The sequence below is a fragment of the Cynocephalus volans genome, chromosome 15 (genome assembly GCF_027409185.1).
Source record: "Cynocephalus volans isolate mCynVol1 chromosome 15, mCynVol1.pri, whole genome shotgun sequence".
Lineage (NCBI taxonomy): Eukaryota > Metazoa > Chordata > Mammalia > Dermoptera > Cynocephalidae > Cynocephalus > Cynocephalus volans.
In genome coordinates, this window is record NC_084474.1 from 30315586 (window position 1) to 30335956 (window position 20371).

The 20371-nt window shown below is 33.6% G+C and overlaps 1 protein-coding gene across 1 annotated transcript in view; it reads right to left on the bottom strand.

The window, feature by feature from the left end:
• Nucleotides 1-10324: 10324 nt before the first annotated feature.
• Nucleotides 10325-20371, bottom strand: part of UBE2W (ubiquitin conjugating enzyme E2 W) — a 56282-nt gene continuing 46235 nt past the window's right edge. The window contains exons 5-6 of the mRNA XM_063079438.1: nt 20293-20368; nt 10325-10437 (exon numbers count right to left, since the gene is read on the bottom strand). Of these exons, the coding sequence (XP_062935508.1) occupies nt 10424-10437; nt 20293-20368 (90 nt within the window). The 3' untranslated portion in view covers nt 10325-10423. The remainder of the gene's footprint in view (nt 10438-20292; nt 20369-20371) is intronic.

Consider the following 20371-nt stretch of genomic DNA (forward strand, 5'->3'; position numbering starts at 1 on the left):
CAGCATAAACAACACCTATCAAGATTATTGCATGTATCAATAGTTCCTTCCTTTTTTATTGAGTAGTATTTCATTGTATGGACAGTTTGCTTATCCATTCACCTATTCATGGACATTTGGGATATTTCCAGTCTGGGCATTTTACAAAGTTGATATGAACATCTGTGTACAAGTCTTTGTGTGGACATATGTTTTCTTTTCTCTTCGGTAAACACCTAGGAGTGAAATGGCTGACTGGTAAAGCAGGTGTATGCATAACTTTTAAAGAAACTACTTAACTGTTTCCCAGAGTGGTTATACAATTCTACATTCCCATCAGCAGTATAGGAGAGTTCCCATTGCACCACATTCTTGCCCAAACTTGGTATAGTCAATGTACAGGGCGTGTAGTGATATCTTATCATTGTTGTTTTGGCAGTACAGGGATCAAACCCTGGACCACCTTATCATTATTTTAATTAGTATTTCCCTAATTATGTTGAGCAGCTTTTCATGTGCTTATTTGCCATCCCTATATTTTCTTCAGTTAAGTATAAGTTCAAGTAGGAAAAAAAAAAGCTCATTTTTGAATTGGGTTGTTTGGCTTTGTTATTGAATTTTACGAGTTTTTAAAAAAATTCTAAATACAAGTCCTTTTATCAGATATATATTTTTTAAGTAAGTTCTCAGTCTGTCTTGCCTTTTTAGTTTGTCTTGTAGAGCCTAAATTTTAAGTTTTGATGAGTCCAGTTTATAAATTATTTCTTTTGTAACTTGTATCATAGTTAAGAAATCTTCGCCAATTCCAAGACCTCAAATTTTCTCCTGTTTTCTTTCTTGAAGTTTTGTTAGTTTCTGCTCTTAATTTTCATCTACAATTCATTTTGGGTTATTTTCGTATATGATGTAAGTTTTCCGTTTTTCAGCATGTGGCTTTCCAAATGTTCTAGTGTCATTTGTTGGATACTCTTTTGTCCTAAAAAAAAAAAAGTGCCTGGGAATCTTTTTCCAAAAATCTATTGACCCCATTTCTGGACTCTCCATCCTGTTCTACTGTACATCTATCTTTATTCCAATACATTATAATTCAAGCCATCATCCTTTGTCTGGATTACCAGAAAAACCTCTTAGTTCTTATCTTCCCCTCCAGCTCTATGACCCTTCCAATCCACTCTCCAGACTATAGCCAAGGTAATTTTTCTAAAGTGCAAATCCAATTCCATCAGTTTCTCTGCCCATGAAATCAAGTCAAACTCTATAAGCTGGTCTTTCATGCTGTAGCTCCAGCTTTACCTCTGGGCTGTTTTTTACTACTCCCTCATCCAAATTCAACGGTCCCAACACACTGCTCTCTCTCGCCCCTGGGCCTTTGCACTTACTGTGTGTTTTGTCTCAGATGCCTTCAACCTCATTCTCCCACGTTTGTCTGGCAGATCCTCATGCCTAGCTCATCACTTCCCTTGGAATTCTTTCTTGGACTCCTTAGTGTTGATTGCTCCTACCTTGATGCTCACCCACCTCTCTGATTACACCATCACACCAAGTGTCAAACCGCCTGTGTGTCTTCCTTGCCAGATCGTAGTTCCTTGGGACCCAGCAGGCACTCAATATCTGAATCAGTATAAAGATAAACAAGACAGGTTCTTGTTCTTCAGAAGCTCCCGAGTTGTGGCAGAACATCAGATCCTGTCACTCCTCACCCAGACCCCCAAACTCCTCCAATGCTTGCTAGGTCTGTTTACATCGGTTTTGCTGTTTTTTTTTTTTTTTTTTTAATTGGTTATGAATATTCATGAGATACAGAGCTGGTTGTCACCCCCCGTGTCCAAGACGTGAAAGCCAGGTTCACACTGGCAGCTTGCCCATTTCCACAAATTGTGTTTGTACCGTGTCCCCCTCCCCCTCCCCTTTGTATCCTAAGGTACGTTCTCTCCCAATGCAAGTCCAACGCATGTATCACTGTGCGTCTTTCTTTCCTTCCTTCTTAGCTCCCACTTATGAGTACGTGTGGTATTTATCCCTCCGCACTTTGCTTATTTCACTCAATGTAAGTTTCTCCAGGCTCATCCATGCTGGTTTTTAATCGTTATTTCCTAGAATGTGGTAACTATGCTAGTTACTGTACTAAAATAAAACCGCTTGTAGAAATAATTGGAGGCCTAGGAAGAAAGCAGTTTCCTCCAGAGAGAATTTTCACTAGTTTCTGCACATTGCTTCCTGAGGACACTGCCAAGTTCAAGGCCTGACATTTCCTTAACCACTGAGGGCACAAGTCTGAATCAGGGCTGGTTTACTCAGCTGACCTTTACTATGAGGGTATAACCCTACTGAGTTCTAGCTTTTAAAACATTTTTTGATGGGCGGGATGTTTGGGTAGGGTTCAGACTCATTTTGGGCCTATCCTGGGCTTTGTTTCCTGGGCAACTTTCCCCATGATACTGCCCACACAGTAGCTCAGTTTCATAGTGATCTCTTCCCAATTCATAAATGCTCTGAGGACAAAAGCAACTCCTGAGTGCTGGGCTCATCTCCCTGGTAGTGGGAACTTGAATGACCAAATAACCTCAATCTTACCCTGACTCACAAATACCTACACCATCTGGCCCCTGGCTTTCATCTCAAATTACCCTGCTTCTGTTGGTTCCCTCTGAACCAGACAGTCTTCTATGCTAATCTTCACACAAGCTCCTTTCCTAGGGCTTTCGTACTTCTGAACTTTTTTCCTGCCTGGAACTCATCTATAAAGTTTACAGTTTTCAAGTACTTCTTGCAAACAACTCGATTCTGTGATAATCAGAAACTGCCACTTCTCTGAACTTCTTAGGGCTCATCTATGTATCTCCCTTATTACACAGGCCCTTTGAAGATATATGCTTTCTTTTATCTGACATTCCTATTGCCATATGAGAGGTACTCAAAAAGTATCTGCTTAATGTCTGTTTTTAACCCTTATGAACGTCAGGTTCACCCTTTATGGTCTTAGAGCTCCTCAGATGTATTAAATTTAAAAATTGTATTTCTAATTTGTGAATACATTCAAGACAAGCAAATTGCCTCAGAGGCAAGGTAAGGATATGAGAAACACCTACCAAAAAAGGCAAAAACTAATGAAGAATGATTAAAAGATTTATTTAAAAGTAATTTTTCTAAACTCTCTAGGACAGGAAGGGTAGGACGTTCTGCTATAACATTTCACTCAGATGGTAGTCCAGATATGTTTCAAAATAGCTAGCACCTAAATAACGTTTCTTTGAAAAAGCTAGGATAAAAATACAAGTACAATCAAGTTAATTCAACACACATTTATCAAAAGCCTATTTGCTAGGTACTTTGTGCTATGTGCTGGGGACACAAACACAATTGTGATGCTGTCCCTCTTGTTAAAGAATTCAGGATTTTTGGATCCCCTTACCTGCCAGCTGCCGAAAATAAAATAAAATAAAGAATTCAGGATAGATGACTGGTAGGGGTGGGGATGGAAGAAGAGACAAAGAGGACCTTTTAGACTACATTTGAACAGATCTTTCAGGTAGTATAAGATGAACATTCTAGGAACAGGGAAGAACATCAGCAAAGTAGAGTTTTGTATTGTGACTATTTACAAAACAGTTTGTGGATGGCTGAAGAGCAGCCTGGAAACACCAGGACGAGGTAGTGTAAAGCCGTAATGGCAAGGGTACTGCAGAGAAGGGAGAAATTTGTGAGAGGTGTTAGACAGACTTAACAGGACTTGAAAAATGTAAGCGGGAGAGGATTAATAAAAAGCACCAGATTCTTTGTTTGGATAACTGAACTATATTGGGTAGGAATGCTGTTAAATTATGGCAGGAAAGATAATATGCTTTTATTGGGATAAGAGTGTAGATAGATAAAAAAAAAATGTTTAATGCTGAATTGGGTGTCTGCAGGATATAGCTATCCTGGTCATTCTTGCCTGATAATACACATTCACTCTCCTTACATCCGCGAAGGCCAGGTACAGACATGCTATTTTCTACCTTAGTTTATTTTAACTTCTCTTATTAAAATTTTTCCATACTCCACTGAACTGCAAAGGGCACAAAGATACTCCCACTTATGTATTTGGTATTAATCAAGGAAACATTTTAAAAAATCCTAATTAAAAAAAAATTGAGATGGGCTCGCTCCCAATGGGATATTCAGCTCACATTTAATTTTGTCATGTGTCATGATAGAAAAGTACTAAGGAATAAACAGAATCATTCATCCACAATAGCTTAAATTAGTGGAGACAAATCATATCTATTATGAGAGGTAGAAATTATTTTAAGTATTATAATAAAGGAAAATGAAATTGCATTTATCTAACCAACTACTAATCTAGTTGTTTAGGGCTGCAGAAATAGCTTGTTGAGATATAATAGTTTTTATAGTAGTATAAAAGTTTTATGGTAGTATAAAAGGTCCCAATGAAAACTAAGGTGCTCCTGGAGCAAGGAGATTCCTTGTGGAAAAGGAAACAGGCTGTTGGCAGAGCATATTTCATTTTTTCCTGCCAGGGAAAACAGATGCAGAGATATTCCCTTCTGTTTATTTCCTTCTCTCTTTTAGTAGATTCAAGAGGCACTCATTTAAGTAAATTATCTGATTTGTTTGTATGCTCAGAAAAGCATCCAGAAGTTCCTTACAGTATGTCCTTATTAATCATATAATATTAAGCTGAGCAACACTGGACTCATGATAACTCTAAGCAAGTACTGGGTCTCAATTTCCATCTTCTCTGAAAACGCCCATCTTTTAATCAGGACTCATTTAATTAAAGCATAAATAACCAGTAAAATAAACTACTATATTATTAAGTTAGGAAGATCTGTTAAATAAAAAGTAGCTTTAGTGACTCTTTATTTTGCTGTACTTATTTTGTAAATGAACATGTTACTGTTTCCACAATCCTTTAAAGATCACAGTCTTTTGTAAAGAGAAACTACTATACAAATAGTTTTACATTATTATAAAGTACAAAGAGGTCTAGTATCTATCCAATTTAGTATTCAAGTCTTCAGGAAAAAAACAAATGACAGCTTTTTATTATTAAGTTACTGAATTCCATAAAGCACACGAAGTAATCTATATTCAACTAACAAACATTTGATACATATATTTAAAAATATATAACACAGATTTGTCTGTCTTAACATTTATATTCTATTGAAAAAGTAGCTTTACATATTTTGCAACTTGAACTTATAAAATATATACATCCACCCTATTCAAATCCTCAAGCATGAGCTTCCATTCCTATTAATAAAATGCACAATCTATATTTCTGAATATTGAGAGAAAAATGGTACCAACTAAAATGAACAAATTTATTTTGACCTGAACATGCACTTGATTCTTGGCTACTAGGTATCCAAGAATCCAATAATCCACTCAAATAATTATTTCACTTTGAGGCTGACAGTCAATTTGCATTTATATAAACAATCTGTGGTTAACTATAGAGACTTACATTTTCATGGTATCTGAAAAACCTAACAAGTTCCTTACTAGTCCTATTCCAAGCTTTAAAAGAGAGGCAGGATTATTCAATCTCTCCATATACCAGGAAATCTGACGGGCAATGTCTCACTTAAGTCAAAGCCCAGTAAGTTTTGAAATCATGCTTTTTAACTTTGATAAAACAGCATAGAATTATCATAGGATCAACCTTTTATTAAAACCCAGGCAGCATATGTGCCAAGAAATAGAACAAGAACTCGATCTATTTTTCCCAGTCAACTCTTCACTCAACATGTAAAACGGAGGCTGGCCAGTTAGCTCAACTTGGTTAGAGCATGGTGCTGATAACACCCAGGTCAAGGGTTCGGATCCCTTACTGGCCAGCCACTAAAACAAAACAAAGCAAAACAAAAAAACATATAAAACTGGAGTTCTTGAGGTATGTTCAGACTAACTTCTATTCAGGCATTCTTTCCACATACTAGCTCCAAATATTATATTTTAGCAACAAAAATTATCTCATAAAAAAAGATAAGTCATGTAATCATCTGGAGACTCATCACCCAATACAAGTCTCATATACTGACATCTAAGAATTAAAATTACAATTAACACCTCACTTACCAGAATCATAGTCAGAACCATAACTTCAATTTTCAGGATACAGAGCTAAGCTTGAAGTACATGTTTAGATGTGCTTCTAACGATAGTAATGTATATAAGCCTGTTTTTAAATTAATATACCATTTAAGAAAGCAAGTCTCCCAAAAATTATTAAACAAACAAACAAAAAATTCCACATCTCAAAATAGCTTAGAAATTCAAATCAAAACAAATAATTTGACTCATTTGGGCAATAATTAGGCTTTGAGATAGTCCCTGCACAAAAAGTAAACAAACAAAATTCCCTTGATATTAGTATCGAAGTAATGAGCTAACAACACATTTATCAAATAGTCAATTATTCAACAAATTTAACCACCTACTGATAAACTGAAATTATGTATGAGAAATTCCATGTATTTTAATTTGTAGGACAGAGAGTCTTTTTAAATTTTAAAGACTTCTAATAATCTTCCTTCTCTGGATTCAACTAACCGGAAGGAAGAAAGGAAGGAGGGGAGGAGGGAGTAAGGATAATTTAGAAGTCAGAATAGGAAACTGCTGAAGACTGATACATTGGACATCTGTAGGAGAGAAAGGAAGGAAGGAAGAAAAGTAAAAGAGATCAAAAAAAGAAAAAAAGAACGGCAAAGAGAACTGGGACCAAATGGTACAGATTAAAAGACCCCTTCTTGACAGATCTCAATCATGCAAAGGCATTAAAGGCATTAGTGTAACAGAATAGTGCAGTAGCTGATTTTGATAATGAATCCTAAGAAAAATATGCTTAAGCCTCAGTTATCTTTGAAAACCAATTGACATATACAATTATACATAATTATGAATTTTAAGCATTCAGCTTAAATATGTACAAAAAGTTAATAAAAGTGAGATTGAGAAATATAAGCAGCAGTAATCATAAAGGCTTAGTACTAGTGACACTGAATTCTTTATTTAAAAAAATTTTGAACACAAAGTACCTCCTCTTCTATTTTTAGGAAGAAGTTTTAACAAGTTTTAAATATCTCAATTCCCAAAAAGATTTTTAAAAAATTAGATTTGATTACCAGAAACAAGTAATACGTAGTTACATATCATTTTCATCTTTACCCATTTCCATTATTTGTCAATTCATCTTTGATGCAATCTGGGAACAATTAAGCAGTCACTGGATACCTGTTTTAGAATCTGAAGAAACTATTACCCACCACAGGAATCTAATGATATATATTTGCATATATTTAAAATTTTAGAAGGGAATAAGTAATAAACTATTCTAGTTACTTTATACCAAATATTTAGATACCTACTCAAAACAATAAGGATTAAGAACTTTCTCCAGTTGAACTGTTGACTATATAAAAGCTATTTTCAGCACTTTCTTCTGAGGATTAAAAATGCTTTATTTCCCTGCTGGCTAAAAGGAGGAATTACACATTACAAGTAAGTCCTTTATAAGTGAATATTAATTCCTTAAGAGAACAGCCACAAAAATGTATTTTTAAAAATTTCTCTTAAAAAACTGAAAACAACCTTTCTCTTTAAAACCTATGGCATTAATCTCTACTTTACAAAAAAAAATTTTGAAAGGGCATGAGGTTCATGATCTAAGCATGCATAAATAAGGAACTGAATGTCTTAACAGAATTTGGCAAACCAGAAGAATGGCCTAAAATAAATAAATAAATAAATAAAAAAGAAGAGAGTACATATCTTCTAAGTATGAATGTATAATTCTGTACGCCTATGCAGCAAATAGTGCTCCATGGAGGGAATGCAGGGAAGAGGAAAGTAGCATGTTCCTATGTACATTTTCCTGGTATTCTGGTTGTCTTTCAACAACAGAGAATATTCTTTTTATTATTACAAAGCCATTAATTGCCCTCTGTAGAGCAATCTCAAAAAAAACCTTTTAATAACGTAACTTACATATAAAATTAATTTAATAAGTGCAAAGGAGTCTTCAATGATTCCTAAATTCAAGGGAGTAATGTTAATATTATTACAAACTTTGATTGGTGCTCCTATATTTCAGGATATTTCATCTTTTCTTCTAAGTGATAAATTGTACCAAAATTATTTGGTTTTCCTCTATTTTCCTCACTTCATTTTATTTTATGATATCTATGTGTAGACAGAGAGAGGTATGCTAAGATCCTATTATTAAAAACTCAATTGAGGCTATCTATGACCTATTAATCTATAGTATAGTGTTGTTAATCTTTGACCTGATATATTAATTCCTTTGGTGAATAAATGTCACAGGCCATTTCTTCATAAAAGGATTTTAGTAAGAGAACTTGCAATATGGAGAGAGATTCCTTCTTCCCCGGCCCCACAAACAAAAGATCACGTCAATCACTAGTTTAGAGCAGTTATATAAAATATGAAAATACATAATTTACAGCTGCAGTTTTCATACTAAAAGCAGTTAAAAACTAAGAGTAATTCAAAGATTTTCTGTTTTGGTTAAACAGGTCAACTAATAAAACTGATAGAGATCACTGTGAGAACTTAGTATACCTAGTTAAGACAGAACAAAAATGTTCATAATTTTTAGAAAGTGGTAGTTGCTAACTAGCAGTATAAATAATGTTCAAAATTTTGTGGCTGGCCATGGTTTTAATTTTTTTCAAGTTATTTCTATAGCAGACATATTTTTGACGTCTACCCACCCCTGAGTTCAGCGATTATACTTTTAGAGTGTAAAATTATATGCCCTTAATAACATGTACAAAGCTACAAAATGTCATCTATACAGAGATTAAAAACGATTTTTTAAATATTCTTTACCAATTATTGATTGGATGGTTTTATTGGGGTACATATTTCAAACCTTTCAGCCAACTGGCTTTTAAAGCCTAAATTGATTCATATATTCACTGAAGGATATTTCAAAAAGAGTGCAACAATAAGGCATTAGTAAAAATAACACTGTAGTAGAAACAGATTTTGCATATGTGAAAAGGTAATTTATAAAATACATTAATCACTTTTTAAAAAGAGAACCTACTTGTAGTATCATTAACTTACGTGGTACTGAGAATTGGACCTTTCAACAATTTTTTTTTCCTATAGAAAAATTTCATCTAGCTCTTAAGCAAAGTCTTTTCAACAAGAAAGCAAAACAAAACAATCCCTCCAGGAAAAACTGTGTGGTTGTATGAGACAAATAAGCAAACATACCATTTTATAGTGTACTTTTGCCTAAATTTTAAAATAAAAATGTCCACACTCTTTTGTTAAAACATTAAGCCTCTGTCAAAAATGTATTTCTTATTTTACGGTACAGGATTGAGGAACAAGATGATACTTACAAGTAAAGAAAATTTACCAGAAAAGACTTGACAGAAGTTTTTCAATTAAAGTAACATTCAAACTTGACTTAAACATAACAGAAACAAGATTGCAAACAAAAATGTTTATGGGTTTTCCAAACATAAATAAATGAAAGTGTTTAGGCAGTAGGGCTCATGCTGATGGCTAGTAGGAAGTAACAGAGTGTAATCTACTTGGAAAAAATCTTTAATGTACAAATAACAAACCCAAGTTATGGACTGCAGCAATTTAATCATCACTGCCATTTTTCTTACTCCCAAAATAAAGCCTTGATTAAACCATTCATACTCTATATTACTCATACTTTTACTTCAGATTGAGAAACTATATACAACAAATGAATTTATTTTCACCATAGGGATAAACATATTGTACCTCTCTGCCAATGTTACTTGAAAACCTTCCATGTCAAAACAATTTGACAGCAGATATAACAATTAAATAAATACGCAATGATCTTTCATTACAGTCCTTTAAAGATGCATGTTAATTCATGCTATTAACCTTAGGATCACAGTGCATAGAATCCAAATATTAACAGTTGGGGTGAGTTTCAAAGTAATGTTGGATCCCTCACTTTATTTATAATCCCACTATAACTGATAAGTTCATTTCATAGGCCCTATCATGCATTAATCATTGAGTGGCAGGAGTTAATGAAAATTTTTCGTTACAACGTCCATTGCCGGCAATGAACGTCCCAAAACCGCCAAGGAAGTCATTGTTATTGCACAATACGTGAGGACCTGGAACATTTCCAAAAGCTTAAAAAAATAAAAATAAAAAATGGAATTATATTTGACATTTCCCGACACCTGCATTAATACTGTATGACTAATAAAAGCATGTCAGTTGCTTGGACTGAACCAGCGATCAACATGCGCCCAGAATGCACACGAGTAAAAATGCGGTAAAAGGAAGTAGTCTTCATTGCCTATAGGTCACTTCCAGTCAAAGGTTAAAGTTCAAAGACTGAATGATCAAAGTGCTCATTTTCTCAGTAGGACTATCTTCTGTTAGGAGGACGATAACAGTGGCATCAACAAGTATCATCTTTAAGAAAAGGAGAAAAAAGATAATTAAAAAAAGTCAAGCATGTGTAAGTAAGATCTACAAGTTAGTCTAATGTGGAAATAATTTCAAGTAGCAAGAGGAACACAGTTTACTTGACTTACCTCCCCTAATCTCTGCAAAATAAAAAGAGCAATTTGTGTTCAATTACACAAGAGTACTTCAAAAAGCTCGTGAAAAATAGAATCAAAAGACTACGAATCTTTCCATGAACTTCTTGAAGTACCCTCATATAGTGACAAACAGATCAAGTTTTATTCTTTTAGGGAAATGGTAGTTCATATAAACAAACCTTAAAGTGATATATTATTAGCATATTAGTTCTGTTTAAAATAACAGGTTGATATGTTATGTCAGCACCTATTCAGGATGTACTACTAATTTTAAGAGAGTTCTTTTATGGGCAACAATTTAAAATTTTAATGAGACAGAAAGTAAATTCTTGATCAACATCGCTATGCTTTTTAACACAGAATACAGGTTATGTCTTTAGAACATGAAGGATGCAACTCTTCTTCACCAATAATGCAATCTCCAAATCAAACAATACGTAGTTAATGTTATTAATTTTCCTTTAGAAAACAAGTTTTCAGCAAAAACAGATATACATGCAAAGGGGGTCATTAAAAAAAAAATCCCACACAATTACTTAGTAATACCTGCTGGTAGCCCCAGGACATTATATTAATGTAACACAGGCAACTTTTGGGGTTCATGACTCATTTTACAAAATTACTTTCACAAAACCTATCTGAAGGTTTTATTTTGAGGACTGGTTGTTATTCAGAAAGAAGCTTCAGAAAGAAACAAGACTGGTGGCAACTACCCAAGAGTTGTAAAAGCACTCAAGGAGAAAATTCTGGCCAAAATATTTTTACAAACTATCCCATGTTAGGATTGACATGTTGCTAATAAAATTCCCATTCATAAAGACTTAATGAAGAGGCTGGCCAGTGAGCTCAGTGGGTTAGAGCATGGTCTTATAAACACTAAGGTCGAGGGTTTGGATCCCTATACCAGCCAGCCACCAAAAAAAAAAAAAAAAAAAAAAAACTCGATCAAAACTAAAAACCAGTAAAATCTGACTTCTATGCTGGGCAAAGACATGGAGTATACCATGATTCTATAATTTAAGGGAAATCTAAAGACTAGATTTCAAAATTAAATCATATATCATTCATTAGAATCTTTTAAATAAATAAATAAATAAATAAGATCTTTAAAGAAAAAAATAAGTGGAAAGTTTATATTCTCTACGTTTGATATAAAAGTATCTGTTTCTTAAATTACGGTGGAACTTGAATAGAGAAGATATATTTGTTATGAATATAGAAAAACTTAGGAATATGAAGAAGTTCCTTAAAACATCACCAATAGAGTATTTTATAACACTAGGGTCTCTGAAACTAATACAAAAACTAATTATACTTAAATCTCTAAGCTAAATGATGGCACTGAATTCTACCTAATATGTCAAACTACTAGGGATAAACTTTGGGATGATACCAGATGACAATGTATATAATAAGAAAAGTGACAGATAAAATTCAATTTAAACATAAGGTTATCTAGTTAACCACCAATAAGCTTGTATCTCCAAAGGCATACCATCTTTGAAAGGTGGTAGCATAAATGTATCTTCATTTATTAGACTGTTCATTCTGGAAGGTTTTCAGTACAGTGGGCTTCTTCTGTAGGATGTGCTACCAAAATGATTACGAAATCCTTGTGGAGCTGTTCTCCATATCCCAATTCCCATCTTGGGTAGATGTGAAAAGAAATTTAGGACTGATACGATACTGCCTGCCTTGAATTCCCTAGTTTTGAAGAAACAAACTTAAGTTCTGAAGATGGGAGTTCAATAATCTCTGACAGGTGGACCCAAAGGAACTTGAAAGATTACAAATTCATGATGGCTATACATAATCAAGACTCTATAAGCAAACTCTAAACAGTTCTATAAAAAGGTGGCAAAAGAACATAATATATTTAACCTCTTGGCTAAAATACTTGTGGCAAAATAATGGCTTTAAAAACAAAATCCCATATTAACCATTTAAACTTTTTCTGAAACTGCAGAAGCCCCTACAAAAATTATACTCTCAAATATAATACACAAGTCACCAGTTTCAAAGAGGAGATACCTACCCTGGCTAACTTCACTGGGCTTCTAGGAAATGTGAATAAGTGAGAACTATATTAGAAGAAGGTAATTTAGTTTTCCTCAAAGTATAAAAACCATTAAAAAAAAAAAAAAGTATAAAAACCATATTATACTGGAAACCCATCTCCCTGGATACTCTCAGGGACAGAAGAAAAGGAACATAGTAACACAGGTCATTGGGATGTTATCTCCAAAAAAGACAAAATATTTGCAGTTAGGTTTTGTCTCTCAACAGTTTACGGAATTAAAGTTTTCCTTTGATGAACCAATTCAAGAAAGATTTCAGAGTAAACAGAAAATAGAATTGCTATCCATTAGGCAAAAGAGGGCACCAATTGCCAAACTGAGCAAAAGTTTGAACTAAGGAATTCAGTAAGTGGTTTTCACAACTTACTAAACATAAAGGTTCACAACTAATGTAGGTAAATCTATGAATACCAGCTATAAGGCAGGAAGAAAAGGAGTTTGATATGCTGAGAAAATTTTACGCTCCTGTCCTCTTATAATCTTTACTACAGGAATGTTTCAGCTGAACAGAATGTAGTCTCATTTTTTGAAAAAAGATATTCCTCTACTTCTCCCCAAATTACAGACTCAGTTTGTTGGATATGCCCTCTAAACAATATGCCACTTTATTTCCTATAAGTCTAGGTTTCTGAAGCCTTAAGCTATAGCTTATAATTGAGCATTGTTCAATTTTCTAGTAATTTAAGGAGAATGCTACAAGAACCACAGATCTGCACACCCCTCCGTGAAAAGCATTTATGAAACTAAGTTGTATATGTTTAATATTGACCCCAGCAAACAAATGGATCACATTAATAATGGATTCTAGTTGGCTACCTCATTGAAAAATTTTTATGATCTCATAAAAAGATACTTTGCATCTTTTTCAAGAACTATTATGTCTGTTTTATGGTAGAGAACTTTGAGGTTTCTTAATCATTTATTCATTTATCCATTAAACTGGACACAGATACGTTTTCTAAGGAAGATTCTAGCCCAGAACCACAGGTAAATTCCTTAGCCCATTTGTATGTGGAGGTGACCTGTCTGTTTCACATATCTGTCTTTTTAATCCTATTCTCTGATCAGTTGATTTTTCAAAATCATACGGATCCCTGCCTTAACTGGCAACACAGTATTTCTGCATTCCAAAGCAGATATGACCTTAATTCCTTAGTGAATAGAAACTATAAAAGAATTCTGGAAAACAAACTGATAGTCAACTTCAAGTAGGTAACAATAAGTAATGTGTCTTCACATATCAATACAAGTTTTTATATCCAAAGACCTCTAAACACTGATGGGTGACTTTTCACACTTTTATCATTTTGTGCTGAAAAAGAACCTCAAAAGAAATCAACATAAGGGTGATGTATACAGACAGTAAAAGTAGGGTAGGAGTAATTGGTCTAATTCTCAAGGAATACTAATAACGTGGAAGATCACAAATTTAAGTTAAAATAGGTTTCTTTCACGAACCTAACACTGGAAAAAGCCAGCTCAGCTTTTGTATGTCGGCTGAGTCCTTCCCTTATAAAACCAGGAGATGAAGTGAATTTCAGATTTCTGGTTTTTCATGAATATTGTCTCTATCCTGTACCCAGGAAGTCCCTTTTTAAGTACATATTATCACTAATCTGAACCAAAACATCTCTTGCCTCTTTGCTTACACCTGACAAGCTGACCCACCTTGACCCATGAGAGAACTGCGGAGCTTGATATCTGAAGCATTCGATTCCATTGCTTTCTAGAAAATGAAATGCTGAGAGTTTCAGTGAGTTTATCTATTCCAAGTAAGCCTTTGTTCAGTCTCTGATCTTTCTGCTTAGCTTTGTAGGTCATATAAGTAAATTGGTCTGTCCTTCTAATCTTTTGAAAATTAGATGATGCTAAGAAATAACAAGAGTCCATACTTCTTCGTAATATTGTGTTATAAGGAGAATGTGATCAATGAAGATCTTTTGGAATGATAGCAGCTAAGCTGGAAAAAGATGACATCTGGAAAGTTTCGACAAAGCCAATGTGTTATGCTTTGTAAGAGTGAGTATGATTACCACATTTCACTATAAGACCCAAATTCAACTATAACACCAAGATGATCTATTACTCACTCATGTTGCCTGTAACTGATATTCTTTTTAACATTTTTTTGTGGCTGGCTGGTATAAGGATTCAAACTCTTGACCTTGGTGTTATAATGCCAGCTCTAACCAACTGAGCTAACTGGCCAGCCCTATATCTGCTATTTTGATATGTATAAAGGAGACAATATGTGCCACACAACTGAAAAGCTTTAGCCTTTTAAAGGTGAAAGAAAAGTTTAAAAAAAGATTCTCTGCAGCCATCCTCGCTGGATCACAGAACAGCTGCTCTACCTTCTCAATTTATGACAAATACAGTCATGTGCCACATAATGGCAGTTTGACAATGACCAACGGCATATAAGATGGCCCAGTTCTATAAGATTATAATACTGTTTTTTTACTGTACCTTTTCTACATTTAGATATGTTTAGATACACAAATACCACTGTGTTATAACTGCCTACAGTATTTAGTACAGTACATGCTATAAAGGCTTGCAGTCTCAGAGCCGAAGACTATCATCTAGGTTTTCATAAGTGTACTCTATTATGTGAGCACAACTATGAAATTGCCTAACTCTGCGTTTCTAAGAATGTATCCCAGTGGTTAAGCAACACATGACTGTTTTACCCTTCCTTGGTTACCTATGAAGCTGACTTAAGGAACAAAGTTGTCTTTTCAAGAGAGAATGGGGGAAGGAAATGATTCAGACATTCAGGGTTCAAACAGGAGCAGAAAATATATTAAGAGGTAAGAATGGTGACTGTAAGTCAATGAAGCAAGGATTTTATAAACAGAAGTATCTGTAAATGAAAAAATGTATCTGTATCCAGAATTGGAGACTGGACTAGGACAGTCATGATTCAGATGAATTAGAATCCAGTGTCTTTCAAAAATGGTTATGTATTAGGGAAAAAAGGGAAGGGACACCATTAATCTGTTTAGTGAGAAAATGAATTCCTGTACAAATCCCAGACTATTTTATATTATGTAAGAGGTTAAATTAGTTTAAAAAGCCTTTTTTTTGGGTACTTCTTGGCTTACTTGGAGATCATCTGTTTCGAAACTATTAAAAAGACCTTTCTACTTTGGTTATAGAAGTATAAATTTCTCAGTAATGGATAAAAATTGTAACTCTATGAAAAATAACTTTGACTATGAATTATACTTTAAAGAATTAATTCTTATATTTCTAGTTTCTCTATGTGATCTTTCCCCATTTCTTATTCAAAAGCAGGTAAGAAATTCTGAAAGTATTCTTAGAAGAAGGACTTCTCATAAATCCCTTCAACTATACAAGCTAGCATTAGAGGGGCTTAAAAGCTGATTATCTTTTTGACATTTGTCTACTGGGGAGTAAGGAAGGGACAAATAGAATAACACTCTCTAACAATGGGGTGAAAGAGTGGAAGAGGGTGGTACTTTCAAAAAATATATATTTTAAAACTTTCATCACTCTAAAATAATGTCTTCTCAAGTTTTGTGAATAACATAAGGTGGTTTAAAAACATGACTGTGGAAAAGCCACAGAAGAGGAATTTTTCTATTACTCTAGTGAGACAATCTGAAACAAAATGACTGCTCTCTTAGGAACTTTGACACTAAAGGCTGGTTAGTTAGCTCAGTTGGTTAGAGAGCAGCCTTATAACACCAATGTCATGGGTTCAGATCCCTGTACCAGCCAGCTGCCAAAAACAAAAAAAAGTTTCATTTTGTGATGTCTGTCAATATTCTTGATTGGCTAATCTCAATTTTTAATTAAAATTTGGAAACATACTAAGAGGGGTCTGTGACACTCAAGGAATGTTTTAAAAAAAGAAAAGAAAAGCCTTTTTATAAAGTCCTGGAGTAAAGAAGCAGCCTAGTGTTTGGTCCTAAAAGGCAAGAGGATATAAAAAGAATGAGAAAGACAGCAATGTAAATCGAATTTAAGTCCATTTAACTAAAGTAGAGTCTAATTAAAAAATTGGGGAGACCCTCAGTGTCCAGAAAGAATTCTTTAAGCCTGATACTACTAATGAGTATATTTGGAAACTTGTTCTCTTGTCTAACAATCTCTTAAACAGTAGTTCTGACTGGCTACATCACAATTATCTGAAGATATCTTTAATACATAAGCCAGACACAGAAAGATAAATACCTGTTCTCACTCATATGTGCGAGCTAAAAAAGTCGAACTCTTAAGTAGAAAGTAGAATTATGGTAACTAGAGGCTGGGAAGAGTAGGGAGGAGGGGGGTTAGGAAGAGGTTGGTTAATGGATACAAGCATATAGCTAGAAAAGAACCATTTCCAGGTCCAGTGTTCTACAGTAGTGCTAGGTGACTAACGATAATTGTAAATTTTCAAATGACTAGAAGAGTTTGAATGTTCTCAACACAAAGAAATGATAAATGTGGAGAGTACTAACATTAATAAAACAAATGTATTTCACAGGACCTACCTTTTTAAATTACACATAGAAATGTTAAGCTTGCAAAAGACAGGAAACTTTCCCCAGGCTAAAGTCTCTGCCGTAGATAAAGAACTGTAACAGTAAAATTTCTGGCTCTAAGGGCAGATGTCCTTGGTGTAGTTTAACCTACTGATTGTTAAGATATGTTAAGAAAGCTGGTTGATTGTTGTTTAAATATGCTGAGGAAATTGCTGTAGAGAAAGAAAATGTTTGTTAAGGACAAGCTGTTTGTTGGTGGATCGACTCAGCTTTTTACAAATTGCATTCTGGAATGTCACATTATTAATTTTACTGCTGTTATTAGTTTTACACTGCCTTTGTTTTTATATCTTTCTTTGATGATTGCATCAACTGATTTTTCTGGTGAAACTTCCTTGTCTTTACAATAAAAAAGAGAAGCTAACTTTGAATCAGGGCTGTCACATTCAGCTTTCTCCTCCTAACAGGGGAGATGCCGAAAGGCAGTCACTTCAGGCCTCTCATGGCATTCATGGCTCTTTGAGTAATTCTTTCTTTTTTCGTCTGTGTTTTCACAGAGGGAAGGTTAACAGATAAATATTTATGGTGATGGATAAGCTAACTACCCCAATTTGATCATTACACATTGTATACACATACTGAAATACTACTCTGTACCCCATAAATATGTTATCATGTGTCAATTTAAAAAAAATACATACATATATATATATATATATATATATATACACACACACACACACACACATAAAACAAAACTACTATTCCAGACACAATAATGAAGAGTTTATTAGGTTCCTCAAAGGAGGGAGTACTCAATAAGGCTTTGGTGAAAGAGTTCCCAAGAAGAGAGGCATGTGTTTGTGTGGTAGGATTCATTACAGGTAAATAGCACATGTAGAGACAACAGATGGCAGAATAAGAAATACAGTGTATGTTATAAATAGTGCTCTCCATTGAACATTTTATGAATAAAACTTTTCTTGTAGTAAAGACTATTTTCTAAGGATTTCTCAGAAATTTGATAACTGAGACAAAAAGGTTTGATCTTGAACTTTAAGCTTATTAAATCTTGCTAAGCTGCTTCCTTAAAGAATTACACTAACTTGCTACATAAACACCAGCAAGTATAAAAAGTTTTATTCTACCCTTCATTCTTCTTCAGTATTGCATTCATTTTATAAAACTCTGCCAATTCAGTAATTGATAGTTTCAAAATCTTTAATTTATAATTATTTTACTGAGCTGAACATTTTTGCCTATGCTATTATTAAGTAACTTTCACAGTCTTTATTTTTAATAAGCTATAACTGTTTTTCACAATTTCCTAAGACTTTATGACAGTGCTTTGAAATTTTTTTGTGCTTGTATAAAAGTTTTAAATTTTCATTTAACTGTTAAATTTGTGATTCCTTCTAAATTCAGAATTTCTTCCTTCCTCCAGATAATTAATACCCAACATGTAACAAAATATTTTTCTTTTGTATTTTTATTTAATTTTTCTTTTTTAGTCACCTAGCTGCTATGGAGATCCAAATCCTTGACCTTAGTTTTATAACACTGAACTCTAACCAACTGAGCTAGTAAGTCACCCCTGTGGTATTTTTAAAAATACTTAATCCACAGGAAATATTTTATATATGAGGTGAAAATATAAATTAATTTATTTCCCCAAATGATTACCAATTTTCTAATTTGATTGCTTACGGTTTGTAACGTCTATTTGCCATATATTTGAACCTTATATACAAAAAGGACTAAATAAGAGTAATTCTACTTCAATGATCTATTCTTGTATTAATGTTTTAGTGTCTGGTAGATGAATTTTCCTCCATTATCCTTTACAGTTCAAAATTCACATTTTGCTCTTCTAGCCTATTATATTTTCCTAAACTTTTCAAAATCCTATCCCCATCATTCCATTGGACTTTTAATGAATTATATTAAACCTATAATTTTTACAGATTATACTTTATTTTTTACAACATGTACTAGTTTATCACTAAATTTATCTCTCTCTTTTTTTACAGCTCTAAAAGTTTTGTCATTTACTTCTAGGATATATGTATTCTCATTAACATTATCCCAAATTTTCATATTTCTATGTCTCTCAGAAATGGCAATCTTATTTTGCTGTGTTTTCTAATTTGTAACTGCTGGCATAGTGCTATTACATTGACTCTGGTTACCTTCTACTTCAACACTTGGAGAACTCAAGTTTTTAATTCACTGAATTTAAGTGAGGATACAGAAGGTTTCACATGGTACAGAAATATAAGGCCTTATTCCTATCACTTTTGCCAGTTCTAACATCTTATTGGCTTAACAAGAAAGAAAGAAAAAGAGAAAGAGAGAGAGAGAGAGAGAGAGAGAAAGAAAGAAAGAAAGAAAGAAAGAAAGAAAGAAAGGAAGAAAGAAAGGAAGAAAGAAAGAAAGAAAGAAAAAAAGAAAACGAAGGCAATGTTCTCATATATACAAAATCACAGGGGATAGTTTTTGTTCACTTGTTTCAAAAAGTACACTGAGGAATATAAACTTTGTTTTTAATTTCAAACACCTCTTCAGGGAAGCACTAAAGTCAGTTTAGAAATGATGCTAGCAGCTGTGAATTATAAACCTACCATTACCCTCCCAACAATAACAATAAAAATTTAAAATTATTGAGAGCACTTTATTCATAAAGCTACAAATCAGTAGAACCTCAAATTCTTTGAGGGATAACTATTAGAATAGGAAGAGCTTTCTTTAATTTAATGGGGCACCTCTAACTTAATGTGCTTTCCCAATTATAAACAGTTCCAGAACCAAATGAGTACACAAGGCATCAAAACTGCTACTTCAAATAAAAGGTTTCCCAATAGCTAGTTGTTATTTGATCTAAAACCTAACCAAAAAAGGTAATAAAATAGTAATCTCATACTAAAATAATTTTAGATTTTACTTGAATGGTGGCTATGATTTTGTTTTCCCATTAAAAAATCTAGTCTAACTTACCATAAAATATCTTACAATATTTTAAAGAAACTTCTCCATATTAAAAAATAACAAATTATATCTTCCCTTGTTTTTCCCAAGTCTCTTAGCAAACAGATATATAATCTTTAAAACTAAAATACTAAAAACTTATCATTCCAAATTAAAGCTGCTTACCATGATACCACCATTTTGTTTTCTTTGGATTCTTGTTACATGTTCGCACATAAAAAGAATTATCTGGTGGTCGTCTCTG